This window comes from Lissotriton vulgaris, chromosome 5 (genome assembly GCF_964263255.1).
Source record: "Lissotriton vulgaris chromosome 5, aLisVul1.2, whole genome shotgun sequence".
Lineage (NCBI taxonomy): Eukaryota > Metazoa > Chordata > Amphibia > Caudata > Salamandridae > Lissotriton > Lissotriton vulgaris.
The window spans coordinates 1,896,528,658-1,896,555,201 of record NC_141693.1 but is presented as its reverse complement, the minus strand read 5'-3'; the positions used below and the strand labels follow the sequence as shown (position 1 = coordinate 1,896,555,201).

At 44.6% G+C, this 26,544-nt stretch overlaps 1 protein-coding gene across 3 annotated transcripts in view; it reads right to left on the bottom strand.

The window, feature by feature from the left end:
* Positions 1-26,544, bottom strand: part of LOC147717652 (E3 ubiquitin-protein ligase TRIM39-like) — a 213,715-nt gene that overhangs the window by 35,720 nt on the left and 151,451 nt on the right. For all 3 annotated transcript variants that reach the window (XM_086924441.1, XM_086924442.1, XM_086924443.1), the window contains one exon: positions 24,859-24,881. In XM_086924441.1, the coding sequence (XP_086780567.1) occupies positions 24,859-24,881 (23 nt within the window). The remainder of the gene's footprint in view (positions 1-24,858; positions 24,882-26,544) is intronic.

The following is a 26,544-nucleotide window of genomic DNA, read 5'->3' as shown; positions in this document are numbered from 1 at the left end:
AGTGAGGAGGGACGGCCACTTTGCGCGCTCTGTCCTCCAGGACTTTCTGGTTTAGGAGAGTGGACACCCTCCTCCGGGAGTGGGGACTGCTGTGGGACTCTATTCACAAGGTGAGGAATCCACAAGGCAGATGTATCTATCAGAAGAACAAGTTACTTACCTTCGGTAACGCTTTTTCTGGTAGATACAGTATCTGCCGGTGGATTCCTCACTGACCCACCCGCCTCCCCGTTGTCCACTCTTCTTTACCCGAAAAACTGTATTGTTTTTGTTTTATGGTTAAATGAAAATGTGTCATTTCAAATGTTTTCTTACATTTGCTTCACACTGTGTGTGTGCTACCTTGACTTTCGTGTATTGTGTATACTATGTATGTTTCTACTGTCGTTGGTCCGTCCGTGTGCCTCAAAGGCACGGAAAAAAGGGCGGAACTGATGTCATCACGCCGGCGTGGGCCTATTATGGGCGTCGGTGACGTCAGCGGAGTCGCGTGCGATGCCGTGTCTCTATGACGTCCAAGTCCACGTCGGCGCGAGGCTACGAAAAGAATTTCCGAATGTTGCTGACGCAAAGGGATATTCACAAGGTGAGGAATCCACAGGCAGATACTGTATCTACCAGAAAAAGCGTTAGCGAAGGTAAATAACTTGTTCTTATGTATTTTGAGATGTTTATGTGATTCCATCTGGTGTCAGTACCACATTTCTCAAATGCAGAGGAGTAAACTTGCATCACTCCCTTCGCTGATGAACTTATCACATAAAGAAAGAAGAAGGAATGTGTCAGCGGGTCGGGAGCTCTCCTGAAGTTAGCCCCGTAACGGACTTTCCCTCTTCCCTACAGGACTGGGCTGGCCCCTTTAAGAACTGTCTAAGCTCCGGTGACGCCAGCTCCGCCCCTCTGACACAGCGTCACGTGAACCTATCAGGACCGGCCTTATCAGTGAGAAAGGCGGACGCGGAAGACGCCAAGGTGTTCGTGACCTGGGACTCGTGGAAGGCGGACGTTGCAGCGGACCAGGAGGACGAGGCGACACGGAACGGAATCCAAGACAAGGTCCCGGGAGCAGAAGCGGCATGCCCGAGTGAAGATCGGAAGTCCGGAAGAAGCGCGACGAGACGGAGAAGGAGGAAGCAGCCGCAGAGCAAGGAGAACGGGAGCGAACGGACGACCAGGAGAAGCCAGGAGGCCACGATATCACTCTTCGCCCAGCCACGCGCAGGAGGACGCGTGGCTAAGCCAGGTGCGTGGGCGTTTGCATGCCTTGCTGGGGTTTAAGAGGGGAGGGACCGGGTAGACGGGAGGCAAGGACAAAGTTACCGACTGTACCGCACTGCACTTTCGGGCTGAAGTCTTTATTGGTGGTGGTAACTGTGTTACACGAAAGTCCTCCTCACAACCCCTTTCCCATATCACGTGCTAGTAAGTGCTGTGCCCTAACAGCCACGTTTGTTTCTTTTGTTTTACGGTGGGCGAGTGGAAGCAGTACCCCGGAAGACCAGGAAGGAGACGCCCTGTACAGAAGAAGCTTCCCGGAAAAGCCTCTATATTTCGTTATGTTAAACCTGCCCTATGTGCAATAAACAACACTGACCCAAACGTTTTAGTCTTGGCTCCGTCCCTCCTTGTGCCTAAAGGTTACAAGTGGCGAGCCAGCCAGGAGATATCCGTCTGAACAGATGGAGGCCATACTCACACAGATGTCCGAGGGACAGGCCAAGCTAGAATGGTCCATTGGACAATCAACAGAGCAGGCAATATACAACAACAGGCGGACCACATCAGTAAGCTCACGGAAGGACAGTCCCAGCTCCTCACTGTTCTCGGACAGCAAAGATCTGCTGCACCCCCAGGAGCAGTGGTACCTCTATAAAAGTACGTGGCAGGAGACGATCCTGTTTCGTTTTTTTTTAACTTTGAAAGAGCAGCCCGTGCTAGCGCCTGGCCAGGTGAAAGGTGGCCGTTTTATTTGGCGCCCCTTTTGACTGGTGAAGCCCAGGCGGCTTACCAACTTGCTAATAAGGACGGCACTGCTGCCTATGGACATGTAAAACAAATAGTCCTAGACAGACTAGGGGTAGATGACGAAAGCCATAGAATAAGGTTTAGACAAGAGAGAGGACAACCCAACGATACACCGAAGACGCTCTTTTATAAATTAAAAGAAGCCGCTGATCGGTGGTTGAAACCTCAAGATGGCAATTTAGATGATGTAATGAACAAAATCTATCTAGAGCAATTCCTGGATGCATTGCCCTATGGGACACAGAGGTGGCTCAGGCAACACGCAGGTCTGACGCTTGAACATGCCATCAAGATGGCCAACTCATATGCCCGGGCTCAAATCCGTCCAACTTTCTGAGAAACAGAGAAAACTCTTCCTAATAAAGCCCTCGCAAAATTTGACAAGAAACCCGCCAAGGGCTCTACTGACCCTCCACCACCCCCAAAACTCAGACCAGTAGGACCTGAATGCCCAGTCTTCAGCGGACCTCAATGCTACGAATGCGGTGACTGGGGTCACATCGCGAGACATTGCCGAAAAAGAAAAGAGAAGGAAGAAGAGCCGATGGAGGTGGGATATGTTCCACGTGCCATCCTCTATGCCCAGGAAACAGGACCAACCTACTACGTAAGTGTCCTCCTTGATGACCGCCCTATTCGGGCATTGTTAGATTCCGGTTGCCGCCACTCTGTAGTGAAAAGTACTTCCCTGACTGACTCCTCTGTTTTCCTGAATCGTACTGTTAGGATAAAATGTGTGCATGGAGATGTTCGCACCTATCCCCTAGCTAGGGTGCAGCTAGTCACAGAAAAAGGGACTCCGGTTCAGTGTGAGGTAGGTGTTCTTTCAAACTTGCCCGAACCCCTTATAATAGGGACTGACAACAAGTGTTTCCCTACTCTGATGGCAGAAGCTTTGAACCAGTGTAAACCATCTGAGGTTGTCCCCGGATTGCTAACTACCGAACCCTGGGCTAATGATTGTAATTTTAGGGCTGCTCAGTTGAATGATGCGTCTTTAGCTGCAGCCTGGCAGAATGCCCAGGACGCTCAAGGGCAGGGACAGCGTACATACCCTTGTTTCCAAAAGAAGGACGGGCTCTTGTATAGGTTGAGCCATGATAAAGCCACTCCTCAGTTACTTGTACCAACGGAGTTCCGTGAACAGGTATTGTTCTACGCCCATGCCCACCTATTGGCTGGTCACTCCGGGGCTGAGAAAACAACTGAGGCTATTGTGCAGCACTTTTATTGGCCTGGGGTGTACGCACAAGTAAAGAAATACTGCAAGGAGTGCCAAATTTGTCAGAAAGGCAACCCATACCTTCCGCCCAAAGTTCCTCTTGTCCCTCTTCCTATCATTGGGAAACCATTCGAAAGAATAGGAGTTGATATCATAGGACCCCTGCCTAAATCTCATAGGGGTTACCAGTACGTGATGGTAGTAGTAGACTATGCCACCCGCTATCCGGAGGCGTTTCCATTAAGGGCTGCCACCACTAATGCCATTTCGCAAAAATTGGTAGAGCTCTTTGCTAGAATGGGATTCCCTAAAGACCTTATCACTGATCAGGGTACACCATTCGTCTCCAGGCTCATGAAACAGGTCTGCGCTCTTTTACAGTTAAAACACCTGCGCACGTCGGTTTACCATCCGCAAACCGACGGGCTGGTTGAACGCTACAAAGGCCTGATTAAGACTACACTAAAAAAACTTCTGTCAGGAGATGGGAAACAGTGGGATCAACTACTTCCGCTGGCCCTCTTTGTGTTACGGAGTCAACACCAGAGTAGTCTAGGAGCCTCTCCTTTTGAGCTGTTGTTTGGAAGGAAGCCATGCACCTTGTTGGAGATAACAAAAGATAGTTGGGAAAAGGAAGGAGCACAGGACGCACAAGAACTAATGGACTATGCCCAACAGCTGAAAAATAGGTTACATAAACTAAGGACATTGTCCTATGATACCCTAGAAAAAGCCCAGGCAAAACATAAGTTCTTTTACGATAAAGGAAAGAAGTGGAGAGAATTAGACATCGGCGATTGGGCTCTTGTCCTACTTCCCACTCCTACCCACAAATTACGTAAAGAGTGGCAGGGACCCTTCCCGATAGTAAGAAAAATTGGGCGAACCACTTATGCCCTAAAGATAACGGTTTCCCGGACTCAAATTTATCACATCAATATTCTGAAGAAATGGCTAGGTCCCCCTCCCGAACCCCAGTGTCAGTATCCCTAGCCATGACCACTCCCCATACAATAGAACAAGCAGTGATAAACCCTGATCTGTCGGAGACACAAAGGAAGGAAGTTCTGGACGGGTTGTACGAACATCCGTCCATATTCTCTGATCAACCAGGCAGAACCACGCTGGCAGAACATCACATACATACACCGCCGGGAGTCACTGTCAAACAAAGACCCTATCGAGTACCAGAGGCACGACGGTTGCTGTTGCAAACCGAAGTAAATAACATGCTCAAAGCAGGAATAATAGTGCCATCAAAAAGCAATTGGTCCTCCCCAGTAGTACTCGTACCAAAACCTGACGGAAGCACTCGCTTTTGCATTGACTTCCGCGGGGTCAACAAAGTGTCAAAACTGGACGGGTACCCGCTACCACGGGTCGACGAACTGATTGAGCGCCTTGGTGAGGCCCAGTATATAACAACTATTGACCTCACCAAGGGTTATTGGCAGGTGCCTCTGTGCCCTCAAGACCAGGAAAAAAACGCTTTCACCACACCAGACGGATTGTTCCATTTCACTGTGTTACCCTTTGGGTTGCACGGAGCTCCAGCGACCTTCCAGCGCCTCATAGACACTGTTCTCGCTCCATATACTCAGTTTGCAGCTGCGTATTTGGATGACATAGTCATACACAGCCCCAACTGGGAGACCCATTTGAGACATGTCGACCAGATTCTAGGTGCGTTGGGAAAAGCGGGACTACACATTAACTCGAAAAAAGTATCTAGGGTACGTCCTGGGAAGTGGTCAGCTGTACCCTCAAGAGGAGAAAGTAAAAGCAATACAGTCACAAACCTTCCCAGAAAACCGAAGAGACCTAAGGGCATTTCTTCGTCTGGTTGGCTACTATCGCCGCTTCATACCACACTTTGCCTCTGTGTCAGCCCCCCTGACGGATATGTTAAAGAAAACAGCCACTTCTGTACAGTTCAAACAGCCCTCCCCTCAAGCCACAACTGCTTTCAGGGATCTGAAAAACATTCTCTCCTCAGCTCCCGTGTTGGCAACCCCAGACTTCACCAAACCTTTTTGTCTACAAACGGATGCCTCAGGGGTTGGTCTAGGTGCAGTATTGTCCCAGCATGACAGAGAGGGGAGGGAAAGACCCATCTTACACTTAAGCCGCAAGTTGTTCCCCCGAGAGGCTGCTTACCCAACAATAGAGAAAGAATGCTTGGCTGTGAAGTGGAGTATCGAGAAACTCCGTTATTACTTGGAAGGCCGACATTTTACATTGATCACTGATCATGCCCCCTTGACTTGGCTCTATCAGTACAAAGGCCAGAACGATCGCATCCTACGATGGTTCCTTTCTCTGCAGCCATATAATTTCGAGGTGTGCCATCGAAAGGGGACGCAGCACACGAATGCAGACTATTTCTCACGCTACCCTCTTTCCCCCGAACGGGAAAAGCCAGGGGGGGAGGTTTGTCAGCGGGTTGGGAGTTCTCCTGAAGTTAGCCCCGTAACGGACTTTCCCTCTTGCCTACAGGACTGGGCTGGCCCCTTTAAGAACTGTCTAAGCTACGGTGAGACCAGCTCCGCCCCTCTGACACAGCGTCACGTGAACCTATCAGGACCGTCCTTATCAGTGAGAAAGGCGGACGCGGAAGACGCCAAGGTGCTCGTGTCCTGGGACTCGTGGAAGGAGGACGTTGCAGCGGACCAGGAAGACGAGGCGACGCGGAACGGAATCCAAGACAAGGTCCCGGGAGCAGAACCGGCATGCCCGAGTGAAGATCCGGAGGTCGGGAGGAAGCTCAAGGAAGCAGCCGCAGAGCAAAGAGAACGGGAGCTAACGGACGACCAGGAGAAGCCAGGAGGCCACCAATATCGCTCTTCGCCCAGCCACGCGCAGGAGGACGCGTGGCTAAGCCAGGTGCGTGGGCGTTTGCGTGCCTTGCTGGGGTTTAAGAGGGGAGGGACCGGGTAGACGGGAGGCAAGGACCAAGTTACCGACTGTACCGCACTGCACTTTCGGGCTGAAGTCTTTATTGGTGGTGGTAACTGTGTTACACGAAAGTCCTCCTCACAACCCCTTTCCCATATCACGTGCTAGTAAGTGCTGTGCCCTAACAGCCACGTTTGTGTCTTTTGTTTTACGGTGGGCAAGTGGAAGCAGTACACCGGAAGACCAGGAAGGAGATGCCCTGTACAGAAGAAGCTTCCCGGAAAAGCCTCTATATTTCGTTATGTTAATCTTGCCCTGTGTGCAATAAACAACACTGACCCAAAAGTTTTAGTCTTGGCTCCGTCCCTCCTTGTGCCTAAAGGTTACAGAATGTTTGCAGTCAAATCTCTGAAATACATTCTATGCAACTCAGTGAGTCTTGGTAATATGTTTGTGCTCCGTAACCACCTGTATTCTCTAGACTCTCAGCGGTCTCTTGATATACTGCATTGTTTCCCTATTGAAGGCCCAAAGACCATGGTATACTAATCCATGCAAGTGCCTGTAGTCTTGATTACCTAAGGCTTTTTGCATCTAAATAAATTAGTGTAAAATCCTAATCTTAACTCACATAATCATGGTTGGAAGAAATTTTAGTGTTTGTAGTGCTTTAGTGTTACAACTGTGGAAATTCACCCATCATTGAATAGGTGAACACAGGTCAATAGCCACAACTAGTACGCTTGTGGGTATCACATGCAGCTTGCAGGCCCATTCCATCCTGGTAAAACGTGGTTCTCCTTGTGCTACAGGCAGGAGGAAGTGTGTTTCCAGAGTGGATCTCCAGTCTTAACAAATATATTAGGCAATGCAGTTCGTCCACAGGGAAAACATTTTTTTTTTTAGGGGACAAAAAAAGAGAAAAACACTAATTCATATCAGACTTTAATTTAGCCATGCAGAAATGTTGACCTGGTACAAAACCAAGCTGGGTAAAATTTCATACATGATAACTGTAGATTTCCTGTTGTACTTGCGTAATTCTTTGCTGATCCCTAAAAAGTTAGAAATCGACTTCAATGTGGAAGCAACATCCCAAGAACTGATTTCTGAATGCACCCCATGTGTAGCCGGGCTTCGTAGATCTGTGGGAGCCACACCTCTATGAACAGTCACTCTGCTGCACTTATCAACACTAGAATTACCACTTAGGGGCCGATTACGATCTCGTTAGGAAAGGCTCCAAACGGGATTCAGGAACACAAAATCTGATTCGGAGCCCATGGTTCAGAATGAATCGTCCCCTTTCCTAACGACCAAGTACGATGTGAGGAAGCCGTCCACGCTGACCAAGTCGGTTCCGAACCCGAATCAGTCAGTATGACTTGTTCGAAGCCGAATCGTGCAGCTCAGTGGGGACGGTTTCTGAATGAGCGAGTACGATGACCGATTCTGACAGCCGTACTGACTCATTTTTGCTGAGGCGAAACAGTTGTGGGAACTGGACTGCGGGGGCTGTAGCAGGACCCCCTTCACCCAAGGCCCTCAGAATCAGTTGCAGGTGGCTACTCATGGGTCCCCCCTTTCCATGCATGCACAGTCTGGTTGGCACCATGGGGTGCCCGCCACAGGGTGCACATTTTCCCCCACCGACCCCTTTTTTAATGGGAGCCTGTGTTCACGTTGGGTACACAAGCTCCCATTGAATTCAACGGAAGTGCGACCTAACCGAGTCCTTACACATACTCTTGGGACTCTTGGGTAGGACTCTTGGTGTGGGATTCATACGGAAAGCATTCCTAACCCAAATGCTTTCTCAAGGGAATCATAATATGCCCCTTAATAGGGAGTAAAGATGTGCAGGATACTGGAGTGTTCATTAGCATAAGACAATGCATACTTATATAAATTACTCCATTATGGGAATCTTCAGTGAAGCCAAAGAAATGGAATGTTTCCGGCAGGGTACCGGATCCTGAAGGACATTTAGTGAGAGGTAAAATCTCTTTAGAATATTGTTTTTTGAATACTTGTCTGTCTACAGGCAATGGCCAGGGCATTTTTAAAAAATTGTATTTAAGAGCAGGCCAACTGCAAATGTAAATAGACCCAGAACTGGACTGCTCAGTCTGCAAAAGGAAGTAATTTTTAAAGGAAAACATACATGAATGTGACTGCAGCAGCAACTTTCAGAGGCAACTCTAGCTGAGGATGCATCATCTATGTTCTACCATGCTCTGTGCTGCCAATTGGTCACTCAGGTCCTTTTTATTTTGTTACAGTGAGATCTTCAATCCTCCTTGAATTAGGAATTTAACATGGTCAGTTGCAGGTGAGGAGGACTGCTTTTGTTTACGATTACTTCGAGGAAGAAGTAGGGCTAAAAGTAACCTTTCCACCTCATGGGCTCTTTATTGAAACTCATACATTCTGCACAGTACAGAAAAATGATCCTACACACATGCAACAGTTAGCAATGACAATAAGGAACTCCATCTAAGAGTAGGATAATATTCTCTAAATGAGTTGTACAAAGATCCCAGGCCAACTTGGGCATTGCCCTGAAGTCCAAAGACATGTCAACAGAAAGTAAGAATTTATCTCCAGATGGCAGCGTTAACAAATCTCTCTATTGGTATAATTTCTTTGCACACTCTTCAGACTGCAGAGTGTTCAAGGAGTGGCTCAGTCAGAGGAAAAGATGACCACTTAATTGAACAGCTCTGCAAATGTAATCCCTGCCCTTGATCTCAGTTAGTTCAGTCTTATAACACCAAACCCAGATTAATGAAAGTAAAGGAAGGATTTGAGACCATTCTTCCTCAGTTTGACAGCGTGTAAGGCGTGAATGTACAGTCAGGCCTAGATTGGGCCTATGACAAGAGAGCAGAGCTAAACTAGCCATGTAATGAGAGTCTCAACAACCTTCCAAAACCTAATATGAGTAAACAACCCTTAAAAGGAACAATGTCCACCATTTCAATAAGGTATTGCGATTGCCTAATTGCGTGGAATAATCGTGTTGCTTAAACCCTTTGTTCATAAGTGTATTATTGAAAGCATGACTTTCCTACATACTTACCCAACATGGCATCCATATGCAGCGAGGACGTGATAAGTGCAACAGTTTGATAAAACTCTTGCTTTTAAATCAATGACTGCTTAATTGAATCTTTAAGTCAAAGATTGCAAAAATACATTGCAATTCATCAAACTCCCAGCCACTCCGGCGAGCTCTCTAACCTGACAGTGCAGAGCAATGAGGGTTTTCAAGCAAAGTGCATAACTTCAATGTAAATAAAAATTAACAGTACAATGACTATCTCCTGAATAATGTACTGTGCTAGGCCCATATAAAAGAATAAACAGTCACTTATCTCATGTTCACTACAACAAGTTATTTAACATGATAGCAAGTAGCAATGCAAGTTATTCAAGCTATCTGACGACCTCTTGGGTCACGGTCTAGATGCAGAAACAACTTGCACACCAACAATAAAAGGTCAGACTATTTTGGTGATTCACTCTACAGATCTATTGTGTTTCTTTGGGTAATTAATAATCTCTCTCATCCCATCATGAACTCCAGGAGTATCTAAACAAGCAGAGAATGTGCTGGATCATCAACAACGCAATTAAGGGGCAAAAACACAATTAAGGCCAATCTCAAGCACGCTCATGTCTTTTGTTTACAATACACAGCAAAATTACAGATCATTCAAGTTCAGTTGTAAGAGAAAGAAATCACACATAAGGCACACAAAAAAGAGAAGTTGAACTTGAAATGCACAAGAGCTAAATCGCCAAATCCTAACTCGCTGATTAAAATCAAATGTAATGTTAACTGCACTATGGAAATTATTCAGAATAAGTTAACAGATGTTCTAGAGTTCCATGTTTAAATATCGATGTAACAACTATCGATGAAAAAAATATTGATGTAAAAATTTCGATAACGAAAACGAAAATATCGACTCCCCATACTTAAACAGGTAAGCACAATAATATTGACTCAATAATATCGATATAAAAAATATAGATGTAAAAAATATCGACTTTCAAAAATAACATAACTTGAATAAAATTAATTAAATAATATTAAAATTAACAACATAATTTAAATTGAATACATATTTTAACTAATTATAACAAATAAACTTAATTCAATAATTATAAACACAAAGAATTTGTACATATACATATATTTACTTAAATACATTTTATTAACTATTATCCCTATTTAATTTATAAACTTTTTAAATAATATAAAAATAAAATTAACACATATATAAATAATTTAAAATAAAATATTCTATGTTTAATTAACACATTAAACTATTTAAAAAAAATAATAATACATACATTTAATAACAAAATGAAAACATTAGTGGTTAAAACGTTAGATAGCGAGGGCGTATAAATCACTATTCCCACTCCAGTGAGTGAAGCACTGGATAGCGGTGGGGTAAAATTTACTATTCCCTACTCGAGTGAGTGCAACAGTAGTGAAAGCGCCGGATAGCGGAGGGGTAAAAATGACTATACCCACTCCCACGAGTGCAACAATAGGGAAAGCGTTGGATAGCGTAGGGGTATAAATTACTATTCCCACTCCAGTGAGTGCAACAGTAAGGAAATCGCTGGATAGGGGAGGGGTAAAAATTACTATTCCCACTCCAATGAGTGCAACTGTAGGGAAAACTTTGGATGGCATAGGGGTAAAAATGACTATTCCCACTCCAGTGAGTGTAACAGTAGGGAAAGCGCTGGATCCCACAACAATAAAAAACAAAACCATCAACATTTTTATCACATTTAATTTACAATATTAACATAATTAATATATAAATTTGAATATAATATTTGTAACAAAGATAATAAAAAATAATTAATTACACAATACACTTAATAATTACTAATTAATGAAAATTAATTTATAATTATTTACTAATTAATCAATAACAAATTAATTGCTGATCACCTTTCACACCATTTACATATAAACACCACAACACACACCTAAAATTAATTACACAATTACAATTAATAATGAATAATTAATGGCAATTAATTTACACATATTTAATAATTAGTCCATACAAAATTATCTAGTTAATCACACCCTGAAGGTATTCCGCCATGAAGTGTATGCGATGGCGGTTGGCCCAGTGCCAAATCTATTGTGCTAGTGCTGAAGCTGGGAAGAGTGTGTGTCCCCATCACTGCAGAAAATGATGGATGCTGGCCTTCAAATGAACCTTTGCTTGTGAGCCCCTCACCAAAAAGCACTCCAGTAAAAGGACACTATGAAAGGACACTCCAGCAAAACTGACACTAAGAGGGTGTCATTGGACAATGGGACTCCAGCGATGTTATTTCTCTTCGATCTGTCGGCAGCCTTTGACACCATCTCCCATATCGGAGCAATAATATCGATGTCAACAATATCGACATCCTATCTACAACTAGGTAAGCACAAAAATATCGAGAAAAAAATATCGAAGTCAAAAATAAACATAGTAAAAAATATGTTATATTATTTAAAATTAATAAGTAATATACATGATTTAATAAAAAATAATTAAACATATACATATGATATATAATATATACTTAATAATCAGTTTTATTATTTATTGTAATAACTTATAAATAATTAAAAATATAAATTACAAATTCATCTATACACATACAATAATAACATGAATAGAAATTAAATAGTTATGCAAAACAAATTAAAGAAATTCAATTTACTTTTAATATTTTTTAAATTAATTATATACTACATTAACTAAAACAATACAAAAAATATTAAGCAACAGAGGGAATAAAAAACTATTCCAACTCCCCAAAAAAAACAATAAGGAAAATGTTGGAAAGCGTAGGGGTAAAAATTACTATTCCCACTCCAGAGAGCGCAACAGTAGGGAAACTGTTGGATAGCGTAGGGGTAAAAATTACTATTCCAACTCCAGAGAGTGCAACCGTAGGGAAAGTGTTGGATAGCGTAGGGGTACAAATTACTATTCCGACTCCAGAGAGTGCAACAGTAGGGAAAGTGTTGGATAGCGTAGGGGTAAAAATTACTATTCCAACTCCAGAGATTGCAACAGTAGGGAAAGTTTTGGATAGCGTAGGGGTAAAAATTACTATTCCAACTCCAGAGAGTGCAACAGTAGGGAAAGTGTTGGATAGCATAGGGGTAAAAATTACTATTCCCAATCCAGAGAATGTAACAGTAGGGAAAGCGTTGAATAGCGTAGGGGTAAAAATTACTATTCCCACTCCAGAGAGTGCAACAGTAGAGAAAGAGTTGGATAGCGTAGGGGTAAAAATTACTATTCCCACTCCAGAGAATGCAACAGTAGGGAAAGTGTTGGATAGCATAGGGGTACAAATTACTAATCCCACTCCAGAGAGTGCAACGGTAGGGAAAGTGTTGGCTAGCGTAGGGGTAAAAATTACTATTCCAACTCCAGAGAGTGCAACAGTAGGGAAAGTGTTGGATAGCGTAGGGGTAACAATTTCTATTCCCATTCTAGAGAGAGCAACAGTAGGGAAAGTGTTGGATAGCGTAGGGGTAAAAATTACTATTCCAACTCCAGAGAGTGCAACAGTAGGGATAGAGTAGAAGTTAAAAATAACATACTTATAAATAAATTAATATTTTAAAATATTAAAACAATGATTTATTAAATTAATATATACTATTTATAAACACCAATAGTTATTTAAAAAAAATTACCAATTAATAATTATCCAGAAAATTAATTAATTATCAATACCCAACTATAATAGTAATAACTACTTAATTGCATATCAATTACTTTACACACTATTCCTCTATTAACGCACAACAAACGCCAATAATAAAATAATACACTTAACATAATTATCAATTAATCAATTAAATAATATAATTAGCAAAAACAAATAATGAAAATAAATTATTACTTAATTACATTTAAATTACTTCCCACTCTATTCCCCTATAAACCCACAACCTGTGACAGAACATAATTATCAATGGCTCAATTAATCAAAATAAATTACCAATTAATAACAACTAATTAACAATTAATTAAAATTAATTTATAATTCCTAGAAAAATATTAATTAATTTAGTATAATTAAATTACTTCCCACCCTATTCCCCTATAAACCACAACCCGCTACGGTACTAAAATTAAAAATGTACTTAACCACATCATTGCTACAGTATATTCCCTCTGTGTGCTGCCATTTGCAAAATCCCATTGTTTGTGACAAGGTCAACTCGTCATAAGCACAGCGCAGGTAACACCCATGACGAGTTGACCTTGTCACAGGCATCGAAGGGGTTAAATTACATTAAAAAAATAATACATATTAAATACATAATAATATACATAAAAATCATATAAAAATCGATATTAGTAACATCGATATTACTAACATCGATATTAGTAACATCGATATTACTTACATCTATGTTAACAAAATCAATATTACTTACCTCCGAAATTCTGTCCCTTCAATATTAAAAAAAAATCAATATTACTTACCTTCTATATTCTGTCCCTTCGATATTAAAACATCGATATTATGGTAGGTCGATATTAAAAAAACGATATTTTGTCTGCCTACCGTGTCACAAACCACTTTGGTGGATAAGGGAGTCCCACAGGGATCCATCCTAAGTCCCACCTTGTTTAATGTATAAGTGGCTTTCTTGGCCTCAATTATTAGAAGTTGTGGGTTTGAGACCATATCGTATGCAGACGACATGCAGGTGGTGGTCCCTATAGAGGAGAACCCTGCAGCAACCAAATTAAAGTTTAAAAACTGTATGTCTAACATAACGAGATGGAATTTCCTTCAGGTTAGTTCCATGAAAACCGAGATACTGGTGTTTGGTAAAGCGGAGGAATTGGGCACTCCAGATTGGTGGCCACCAGAACTAGGAGAGGCACCCTCCCCAAAAAGATGGGCTAAGAATCAGCATCAGAATTGATAACAATTTGTCTATGGAGGAACAGGTGAAGACGTTGCCAGGCACCTGCTTCGGAACAATGCAGATGCTTAGAAAGATCTTCCCTTGGATCCCTCTCACGGCTAGAAAAACTCTTATTCAGTCGCTCCTGGTTAGTCAACTGGATAATGGCAATTCTTTGCTGGTTGGAATAAGGGAGGATCTGTTATCAAAACTGCAGGTAATTCAAAAATACAGCAGCCCGCCTTGCCCTCAATAAACCGGCGCGCACCCCCTCTTTACCTCCCCTCCGCCAACTACACTGGCTTCCTATCAGGAAACGAGCTATCTTCAAGTTGTTATGTACGGTCTTTGGATCTCTCCCGGGGACAGGCCCAGCCTATTTTAAGAAGGAACTTGAACTCTATCAACCTGTGCGTCAGCTGAGATCTAGCAATCAAAATCTGCTTTTCACACGGAGAATAAGGAAGGCCAAAATGCGGGGCTGGGCCTTTTTAGGTTTCGCCTGGCGAACAGCTGCGCATCAGCGTTTCGCGCAGGCGAAAACTTTTGTTTACAAGTATGGGGCTTTGTTCAGCCTCTCTGTTCCATTGGCTAGCTCCATAAATGGAGGCTAGCCATTGGAACAGAGATGCATCACTCATTCCTCGAGCAGATTTGTGGGCGTTCCGGCGATTTTTACTCATCCCGCCCATTTTCGTGCGTCATGCGGCGGTGGGCGGGTGTTTTTTTTTCTCCAAGGTTATTTTTTTTCATTCCTCCGAAGATGGCGGGCGGGCAGTAGCTTACTTCGGAAGCTCCGAAGCTCGGACCCTTTTCTCTTGTTTGTCTTCGGCAGCCCCCGAGGATGTCTCCATGATGCCGGAGGTGTGGTCTCCCCCTCTGTGCCCGAACGCCATGGTATTTTCATTTCATTTGTTTTCTTCTCTCGCCTTTCTTCAATGTATTGCTTTCTGTTTGTCTTTATTACTTTCCCTTGCCCCCCCTCCCCCCTCCCGCTGTCCGTGTGCCCGTTAACCCGCCCCCCTCCCGCTGTCCGTGTGCCCGTTCGACTCATGTTGCTGTGTGTGTCCGATACAGACAGAGCCCGTTAAGTCCCTGGTTTATGCGTGCCGAATAGTGCACTGTGCCCCTGTGTGCTTGCATGTGCCGTTGTATGCGGGAATGTTATTGCTTGTGTCCAGAGCATGGAGTGCCTAGTCTCCGGTTTATGCGTGTTGAAGAGTACATTGTGCCCCTGTGTGCTTGTATGTGCTGGTGTGCGAGCATGTTACTGTGTGTGTCTGGGGAGAGAGACCCCGTCCCTGGTTCATGCGTGCCGAAGAGCGCATTGTGCCTCTGTGTGCTTCCCTGTACTGTTGAGTGCGTGCATGTTGCTGTGTGTGTCCGGGCAGAGAGACCCCGTCCCTGGTTTATGCATGCTGAATAGTCACTGTGCCCCTGTGTGCTTGCCTGTGCTGTTGAGTGCGAGCATGTTGCTGTGTGTGTCCGGGCAGAGAGAGCCCCATCCCTGGTTTATGCGTGCCGAATAGTCACTGTGCCCCTGTGTGCTTGTCTGTGCTGTTGAGTGCGAGCTTGTGTCCGGGCAGAGAGAGCCCCATCCCTGGTTTGCCCGAGCCCATGTTAGTGGACGTCAAGGCTGCAGGCGCACGGCCCTGTTTCGCCTCGCACTAAGGAGCCGGTTGCCAGTCCTCAGCAAAGTGGCCTGGTTGCAGGTGGTTTTGTTTTGTAAGCAGGAGTGTTTTCTTCCAAAGAGGAACCTGCTGATTATTTTCTGGGCTGCGTCTGAGGGGCCTGGTAATGAGTGTGCGCCTCAGCAAAGTTTCCCCTGCAGCTGCCGCTTTAGAAAAGTGCTGATGTTGCAATCCTTTGAAGGTGTGTTGCCTGTGGGTGAATTTGGACTAATCTCCCAGTCCAGCTAAGTGTCCCTCTGCATGTTGCTCCTTCTTGCCCATTCATCTCCTTCCTCGCGCCGCATCCCACCTGCTGACAGGGCGCTGATGGCCTACCTAATGCTCGAGTGACCTAGTATTTAGTTTAGCCTTGTCAAAAAATTATGGATTACTTAAACAGTTCGCGCACAGGAAGAAAAAGACTGCAAATCCCAGAATGCTTTCAGATGTAAACGTGTGCCCATGTTTCTCGTTTAAATCTTTCTCTTGGCAGTGGTTTACCTGAAAGCTCTGATGACATGCACTTGAATTTAATAAAGTGAGGGTGTATGTGGGGACTTTTTAATTCAGGAAGGCCATGGCAGACAGGAGTTACTGGGCCAAGATTGTGACACTCGACGGGAGGAGCTACGACAGCAACAAGATGACCGCTTAGTCTCCCGGCTCCCCCGACCTCCGTCTTTTGCGTGCATATCCTGTCGTCTATCCTGATTTTCCGCCACATATCCGTGTCTATGAACTGATCTGCAGTCCGATGGAGCAAACCCGAGACTTTTCTGACATTGTGGAGTGGAGTAATTTCGAGGTTTGACTTGAAGCCTAACCCTGCCTGGATGCTGGGGTCTTGAGTGCTGGTCCTGCCGGGTCCCAGTCGAACAACAGCGGACTGGTGAGGGCGGCAGGGTCCGGTCCGTGGAACTTCCGACATCTTTCGGACTGCTTTTCTGCCGATCTATTGCCTGGTCTCATATTGAAGGTGAGGGGACGTGTGACGCCCTGGCAGTGTGGCGGAGGTCCCTGACCCGGAGGCCTGGTGTTCACCCCGCCGGTACCTTTGGGTTGGGAACTCGGTGCGCAAGAGCGCACGTTAACGATCTGTCCCTCACTGTTCATTCCTACTCTGTCTAATCTTCCCCAGGGGAGGGCGGGCTCTCCGAGGGGGTCACTATGCCTGATATCGTGAGAGACCTGGCAGAGCGGGCTGAATGTGGCCCGTCACTGCGGTCCATGCTGGCAGCCCTCGAGGCACTTCAAGTGACTATGGAGGCTCGGGTCCGTAAACTGATGTCGGCAGCTAGCGGAATTGGGCAATCGGGACCGGACCCTGATTCATCGTACGGGACTAGAGTGCCAGCTCTACTCCCGATGGACACCCCAGCGGTGCATTCAGACCCTGTGCATGGAGATGTGCCTGCCCCTACAGAAGTGGAGCTGATCGACCACGCTGCGATCTGCGTACCGACTGTATGGTTGGAATTCTTGTTTTCACTACCAGTGGATCATTTAACTGTTGTTCCCATTCTGGTAACTTTTGGTCGAGACTGTGAACTGCGTCGGATTCCGTCGCACCCCCTTCCCAGCTGGTTTATCAAGATGGCGGTGGAACCAGTGTCGGGCCTTGGAGTCGGGGAGGGGTATCGTTGGAACCGGCCATGTATATTGGGGTTTGCCAATTTTTCTCCATCTAGCAGACTATATTTCGGCAACTTCTATCTGTATTTTGACAACTTGTGGATGGAGTTCTACTTACCAGAGGCAGTCAACAAGTTTGATCGACGGGGTAAAGGCTGAGACTGTTGTTATGGGCCTACTATTGTGGTTTAATCGGTAAACGGGACTTGCTTTATTAGGTTAACGGAGACCGGGCGGGGTTTATGGTTTCCTCCAGTGTAATCTTCTATTGTGTTTTGCTCGATTGCATTTGCTTTGTGGGGGGATTCCTTGTTGGGACGGGGGGTTGGGGGGGACCCGGAATGTGTACGACAATGCCCTCCTCCTTTTCTACTTCTACTTTTAGTGTCGGGGTTTAGTTATGCTTTATGTCTCTTCGTTCTCTCTATATTTCGGGTTTCAGTTATTTGGGGCGACAGGCACGCTGCTAGGGGGGGTAGGCCGTAGTCATCTGCAGGGGTGCAGGATGGGGGGTTGGGGGAGGGGATTTTTTGTTTTGCCTTTCTTTGTTTCTATGGCCTTTTTTCTCTTTCGTTTTGCCTTTTCTTTTGTTTCTTCATTTTTCGGATCAGCATTGTGGGTTCATTCTTGTGTCTATTATTGATTTTTTTTTTCTTTATTTGTGCCTACATTGCCTACAGTATTATCAGTATCAATGGGCAGGCGCTTAACTGGTGCGAACTGTGACTGTATGCTTGTTTGTCCTGATTCATACGCTTTAGCGCCATTGTTCTAACTGCGATTGTTTTAACTGTGGATGTCTTACTATTTTGCCCGCCCTAGGTGTGACTCTGTGTTATTGTATGGCACCTGATCCTTTCATTTTTATATTATAAAATGGAGCCTTTTGAATCCTGTAATTGAGTTGATAAGCTCGATAACCAGTTTTTAATTGAATTTATGGTACCTCCGATTCACGGGCTGCCGAGTTGTGTCATAACTGACTTGCAGTGCTGACAACTGATTAGCGGCCGGCCCTGGTGGTTGTAGGCCCATACTTGTACTCGTTTGAAGTAACAATAAAGGTTTTCCCCCAAAAAAAAAAAAGATTGTGACACTCGGAGCTTTTACCACCAATTGAGCCCAAATGTGAGCACGGTAGTGTCTTGGTGTTATGAGCATTAGGGCCCTCGTGGTTGAGAGAGGACTTGAAACAGGAATTAATAAGCTGCTGGAGGGCACAATGACTCATAGTGCAGGCTGACTAGTCTCCAAATGCTTACATAGATTAATGCCACCCACCTTCTGTTTAGATTAACATACAATTTGCCCCTCTCACACTTCTTTGTTGCTTGTTAATACAAGCACATAAATCAGGGTTACTTCTGATTATGTAGGTTTATTTAATTTCACCATTAACTTTTTCTTCATTCAAATACAAAAATCAGTTTCTTTTACATGTATGAGAAACACACGTAACATATAACACTTAATCAAAAAATATATCAAAAAATATACAGCTCATGAATGACAACACATTAACTGTAAGAACATTAAATCTAAACAAAAATGGAAAAAACAAACAACATTTTGCACATTATTTTCCAAAATGCCTGTATCATGAAATGAGAATTTTTAAAGAGTCATTGAAGGACAAAAGGAGTCTGCAAGAAGGCTAGTAGATACAAATCAATAAATCAAATATCGCAATCAATCCTGTGCACTTTTATAGCCTTCTTCATGCCGACCCGTTTCGAACCCGTAAACTCAATACACGGGGTCTCATCAGGGCTTTGTCACTTCTATTCTTTCTCTATCTGGAAAGTGTGCAACCGAGAGAAAACAACACTTTAGTGATTCTGTTCTATCCCATTACGCTTCACTTGGCCTCTGTCTGTCAGCAATTATGTACCTGTAACTTTGCGTGTAGCCGGATCCAAGGGGTTCAACAGCCTTCTTACTTTGTCTACGTCTCAGGGTATTCTGTAAGATAGTTGTGTATATTAGTGTGATGGTAATTGTGGGGTGATCTCTCCTAACTACCGGGCGGTGCTGGTATTTCATACCTGTTTGTGGCACTGCTGTTCTTTGAAATAAGTCTCCGATATTTCTTTATCCTCTTCTGTGCTCTGCTAATGTTTTATTTTTGGAGTTCAGTTCTGTCCTCCCTATACAAGAAAAATTAAAACTGTTTGCACAGCCGGACGGAGCTGAATTGTGTTATGTGGTTGGGCATGAACAAATGCTGAAAGCAATCTACCTTGGGGGATGACGTCCCTCGACGGGCGTGGAGATGCTCTCTTCCCACCTTCTGTTTGGCACCCATTTTGTTGATATCAGAAAGATGACAGTAAAGCTTTTGGGGTATAGACCCTGTTGGTGGGACCTGTCCTGGTAGAGACGTGAAATGTGGGAACGGCATTGGCACATCAAAGTCATTTATAGGAAGCAATATAATAGCAGGACGACGATAAAAGGATGAGTGCCTGTCTCTAATGATACAGCAGCTGGGTTTGCTGCATTGGTATCACATATATCGACAGTTGTTTATCTGTGCAGTGCCAGAGATGCAGGGCGGTGGCTGGGCTGTGGCACTCTTCTGTGGGCATTGATGCAGCACGTTAGCGTGTGTAGAGTAGGGCGGTGTGCGGGGCATCGACCCCGACACACAACGGATTGTGTACTTTTAAGATGTATGTATGGTGCTGTCTGGGTGTGTGTGTGGCTCTGGGTGTGTGTGTGTGGCTCTGGGTGGGTGTGTGTGTGTGTGGCTCTGTGTGTGTGTGTGGCTCTGTGTGTGTGTGTGGCTCTGTGTGTGTGTGTGGCTCTGGGTGTGTGTGGCTCTGGGTGTGTGTGTGTGGCTCTGGGTGTGTGTGTGTGGCTCTGGGTGTGTGTGTGTGTGGCTCTGGGTGTGTGTGTGTGTGTGGCTCTGGGTGTGTGTGTGTGTGTGGCTCTGTGTGTGTGTGGCTCTGAGTGGGTGTGTGTGTGTGGCTCTGGGTGTGTGTGTGTGGCTCTGGGTGTGTGTGGCTGGCTCTGGGTGTGTGTGTGTGTGTGGCTCTGGGTGTGTGTGTGTGGTAGTAATTGCTGTCTGCTGAGCTCGTCCGTAGGGTACAATAGGTCTCACATTTGCGAGAGATTAAGCTGATGGCAATGTAAATGACAATGCCATTTATTTATCTGTTTTCAGAACCAACACATAAATACAAAATTTGTCATTTACAATGCCAATAGCTCTAACTTTTCCAAAGGCGAAACCATTGCATTGTAAATTCTTGTTTCATCTAGCCCCCAGCCACTGGAACAGTCTTCCTGAGGAGATCCGTGCCTGTTCCAACCTTTCTCCATTCAAGAAAATGCTTAAGATCTGGCTGTTTTAAGATTATACTGCTCATTCGGTGTCCTCTCCTCAGGCGCCGAGAGATCCCCCAGGGGATGATTTGTTGCGCCATACAAATTAATATTATAATAATAATGATAAAAGTTGGGTGAGTAGCCTTGCCATCATCCCTAGGATGTGCATTAAAATTATGACCGAGAGGAGATGATCTGGCTGAAAAAGAGGTAACAGCTGCTGAATTGCTAATACCCTCTGTGCATTTGGGTACACCTTACCTGTAACAATGTTTAATGTGAACCCCAGAAAGGCCTGTACCTGAAGGGTTTGAAGGTGGGATTAGGTGGCATTTATAATGAAACCCAGGCTGTGCAGCAGGGAAATTGCAGCTTAAGTGTGGTCTATGCATGACTGCCTTTACTGTGCTCTTGATGAGCCAATCATTGAGGTAGGGGGACACGTGTCCTGCCCCTCCTTCAATAGGCGGCTACCAGCATAAGGCACTTTGTGAACACTGTTTCTGCAGTGGTCATCTGGAAAGGCAGTATTTTATTAATTGGTAGTGCTGACCACTTACCATGATGCAGTGGTAGTACTGTTGGCAGTGGTGATGGGTATGTGAAAATAGGTCCTCCTGAAGTCTGACAACATCATGTAGTTGTCTTGCTGTAGCATGGAATGATGTTGTGAAGGGTAATCATGTATTTATTTATATTTATTTATGCGAGTTTTATATAGCACTGGCTAGACCCACAGGTATCAAGAGCGCTTTACATAAGGTTCCACAAAATTACAAGATTACATCAATAACAAATTACATCAGTTACTAGAAAAACATTTCAAGAGCGTGGAAGACAAAATAACTGGAGCTTTGAGGGTATGGGGGTGGGGTAAAGGGGTAGGAGGGAGACAATATGCCCAAAGTCCGGCTGGGTAGTTGACGGCCAAGGTGGAAGTCCACAGCCCTTCTAATCTATAGCTATCAGGTAGCTCCACAGGGCATCAGCTAAACAGCTAGGTCTCAACGGGAAAACAATTAAAGAGCAAAAAGGGATACATTGAGCGTAAAGGAGAAAGGGGGTGGAGTAAAGGGGTAGGAGGCAGAATACGATGGAGAGACTGCTAGACCTGGGGGTATCAGAGCACTTTACATGAGGATCATGAGTTACAGGTTACAAGTTACATGTTACAGAAGCATAGTCATCATGGGATAAAAAAAGCAATGTTGCGGTAATACGTCAGAGGGATGAGGGGGGAGGAGACAAAAACAGGGCAATGGGGAGAAATTGTGTCCAATGTCCGGCTGGGTAGGTGACGGCCGAGGGAATAAACCAGGGAGATCTCTATAGCTGTCAAGCCAGCTCTACCGGGCAACTGCCATAATGCTCGGGCTCCACTGTCAGGAGAAGGTCAGGTATAGACTAGGAAAGTCAAAATCAAACAAGGGAATAGGAGAGATGAGAAATCACAGTCCGATCAGAATCCAGGTGGGAAAGGGGATATTCTTTCTGTGGTTATAAAGGCGTAATCAGCAGGAGGCTCGGTGTCTGGGAGAGGAAGCTGCCTCCGAGCCGGAGAAAAACTGGGGTCAGTACGGAGTCCGAAGGTGGGCATCATCTTGGAGTCAGGCGTTGTCATGGCCAGATCCTATAGGAGACACCATGTCATTGAAATGGCAACAGAATAGAGCACCAATGTAAGGGGGTCCAGATATAAAGCCACAACAGCTGTTTGGGTGAGCCCGGTGCCTCAGGGGACCCCCGCGGTGTTGATCAGGATTGGTGCCAGTCGCCATCATGAGGTCAGGCACTACCCAGGGAAGGCTCAGCAAAGAAAATATTGGCTTCAACAAGGTCCCTGGGTCAGATCTAACTGTCAGGTGGAATCTCGGTAATGCCCCACTGCTACCATTAACTCTTAAAATGCGCTACCTGGAAAAACCCCTATACAGTCACAACGGGCGCTACCTTGGAGTCAGGCACTGGCCCCGGTCTCAATCACAATGAGTAAGAGCTCGCTGAAACTTTGAGGGCTAGTATGGGCACGGCATTTGTTAAGCGTGTCCGAGTCATCTGTGTCTTTCCCCCAGGAGTCATCCTCCCAAGGCTCAAGTAGTACAGCGGGGGAGGCGTCCTTACCTTACATTAGAAATGTTCCAACACAATGTACTTGTTTAGAGATCTGAGATCCAGGATAGGTTTGAGGGAGCGTCCTTCTTGGGAATGTGGAAGGAGAAAAAGTACACGCCCTTGCCCCAGTAATGTGAGACACTCCATTGCCCCTTTGAGGAGAAGGTCCGGTACCTCTTCCTGAACAAGGTAAAGATGTTCTCTGCTGAGGAAATGAGCCCGGAGTTGAATGTTGGGAGGGGTTTTAACAAGTTCTATGTAGTAGTCATGTCTGATGACTGCAGAAGATTTCCTGCCAGCAAGGAAGGAGATTCTTCAGTCTCCCACCAAAAGGTGTGATCTCTGGAAGGGTGGGATGCAGGGCAGGTCATTGGTTGAAGGTGGAGGCCTCTTTACCTGCTCCTGTTGCTGCGGCTTTGTCAAGCCCTTAATTGGCTCACTGAAAAGGCTATTGCTGTGTTTGATAGGATTGTGGCTCATCTGGAACGGTGGCCTTAAATCCTGGCCTGTACTGTAATCTGTGAAGGGAACCTATAGCAGATGGAGTGTGAAGGGCATCTGTGGATTTGGCAATCCAATTAAAAAAAAATACTTTATTTAGACAATGAAGTCTGTCAAAGTCCATTAATTGCAGATGAAATCGGAATAATAACAATTGTCACAATTTTTCTTAAGTTTCCATAATTTAACAAGTGATTCGAAATTCATCCTCAGGTTTTCTCACTGGTAAACATGATTAAAATACAATTCATAAAAAGCTAATGACTTAAAAAGAGTGCCTTTAATTAAAAATAAAAGCAGTATTGTCGGTCTATTTGAGGCATTTTTTTATTTTTACCACTACTGAGGCTCAAGCTTCCTCCCATTTGATCAACTGTGGTTACTTACCCATTGAGTGTGAGGTTGAGATTTTGCTGAACCTGCAACTTGATCCCCTAAATACAGAGCCAGACATGGTACCTAAGTATGCCGGGAGGCTGTGTCCACAGCATCAAGGGCACAACGGATGGTGGCACTGGAGATAGGCTTTCCCTCTGCCACTATTTCCTTCCCAATCTTTTTGAAGGCCTCAGGAAGATGCTTGCCTATTACTTGCATCTTCACCCACTGCCCTTTATTAGCAAAGGATGTCAGCAGTGTTGGTCAAATGCCAGTGGGTAACCCCCCTAAGCCTGTCCTCCCTTAATCAGGTGGAGGGGCGTTGTCCCTAACCAGGGCAGAGACCTGCTTGCGGGTGGTAGGAACTACTAGGGAATTTGGGGGGGGGGGGATATCCTTTAACATGCGCATGGTCATTGAGACAAACCCATGCTGCAAACATTATAAACCTCCTCTTGTGAGGAGCTCTATTTAGAGCTGTGACATGTTTCTGGGTAGGTGTTTGGTAATAGGTCCTACTAAGGTTGCCTTGCTTACAACTGTCAGTGTTTCTTCTCTTGATCTGATGTGGCTGCACCCATGAAAATGTATCTAGCCCTGTACAATGGGGACAGACCTGCAAACTCATGCAGACATTCATAGGTGGACACAGGCGAGTGAGTTGGTGCCCATGGCTGTGCACTAGTATGGGGTGAAAGCCTCTAAGCTACGACCACCAGTGGAACTGCACTCACTTGCGGAAACAACGCAATCTGAATCTGGTTGACCCTATTGAATCTGTGAAGCAGGTGAGTGTCTGTTCACCTCCAACACACTACACCAGCTTCACCGCATAGAGCAGAATCGTCTCACCCTTCTGCAAGTCAGGTATTATTTAATCTGTTCTTCTGTTCACCCGTCCCTGAAATTGTACAGGCAGTGCCATTAGTGCACACTTGTTCGTCACATAATAGATGTGCACATGGATTAGTCTGAATTCCTTACATAGATAGCTTTTAGTGTGTCATCTTGAACGATGTGCATTTAACACACACACAAGATTTTAGTTTCAGAAGTCAAGGTCGGTTTAGCGTCACAGTTTTCATTATAGGAGACATTACCTGAGAAGAGAACCATACCTGTTCAGTAGGCCCCGGGCATCCTAGAGAGAGGGAGAGAAGGAGACAGAGAAAATATTTTATCATTAAACTATTTATAACTATTACTTTTGCAGGTCATCATTACAGGAATATAGATGCGTCTGTGCCACATAATTAGTAAGCATTGATCTAAAGGCGGCGAATACTCTGACCTGTGATTAGAGGGCAGACCGTGGCCCCTTATTTGTGCCGGGGAGGTAATTTGGCCTCTCTGCCACACGGCTTCGGTATATAACACTATACAACGGGCACGGTGAAACACAATTGTGAACTCTACCCCAGCGATAGCTAGAAGAACGGTGGGCGGATGTGTGAACTGCACTGAAACTAAACAAGTATTGGCAAAACCAAGAGGTCCGGTTTATACCAGAGAGTTTTGTCAATGTTTTTAGTTTATATTTCCAGTTGCATATTATAGTTAAGGTACTCATTAATTCAATGTAAACAGCATTTGTAACAATTAACATGACAATAATGCAAATGGAGATTATAAAGAGGTTTAATGATGACTTTAAGGACCATAATATTGCAGATATTAAAACATGACCTGAAGCACTAAATCACTGAAGGAAAATATGTTTCTTGTGACTTTAACGATCTTTTTAAAAATAATGTTTTTCTCTTCTTACTCCGTCCTGTAGGCACTTCTCAGTGTAGGCAGGCTCTTACTACACTCCGTAAACGCATGCTTTGCAGAACTCATTCCAAGCCTGTTGAGTTGTACGCTGGGCTGGTCTACATATAGTTGTTTCATTGCAATTCAGTCATAAATGCAATAGAGCAGCTCTTCTACTTCAGATTTTAGTTTTGTAGAATGGAACTTACCGTCCTGAATTTCTAAATGGATTATCTAGACCAAAAGTCCCAGAATTCAAAGCAAAAACATGCACCAGATGGCTACTCATTGATGTATCTGGAAAACGTGAGACCTCTACCTCTCATGGGTATCCACTTTCCATGCTCCCCTTTTGAGATCGGTCAGTAAAGATATTTGATTCCTCATCTGTTTCAGTGCTTTATAATCTTTGCACGCATTAAGTTGATGGGCCTTGAGGATGGTAGATGTCCCTTGCAGAAAAGTATTTTGTACCAACCTCTCCATTGCGATTAGTCGAATTGAATACATGATACTTCGGCTCCCAGCAACATTTGTAACAACTACAATAACTATAAATTCAACTGGTCGTAAAAATAAGGAATATTAAAATGGTTTCAAAACCATTCAAAGATGGCCTCCGCCCATATCAACTGGATGGGGGTGTAATCAGAGGCTGGGTGGGCACTGGAGGAGAGTGCAGTGCATGACATCAGAAGTATAAAGTCACAACACAGTGAGACCGGAATGCTCTTATGGGGGACACACAAGAATAACGAGGCTAGCCATTGAATATGGAGCAGGTACTGAGATGGACAGGAAGGCCACTGAATCAGGACCTAAAGTGGACTCTAAACATGCACTGAATACAATAGGTCTGTTCACCAGCGCCATACATGTCAACATACGTTATTCAGACGGGAGACTCACAATTTTTAAAACCAAAAACTAAAAATGGCTTCGATTTAGCGTTCTCCCACTGAAATTGCCCTCATTTAAATTCAAGTCAATGGGGGAAAATATGCAACACCCAGCAAAAGTTGTCTGTTAGATAGACCTAAACATGTATA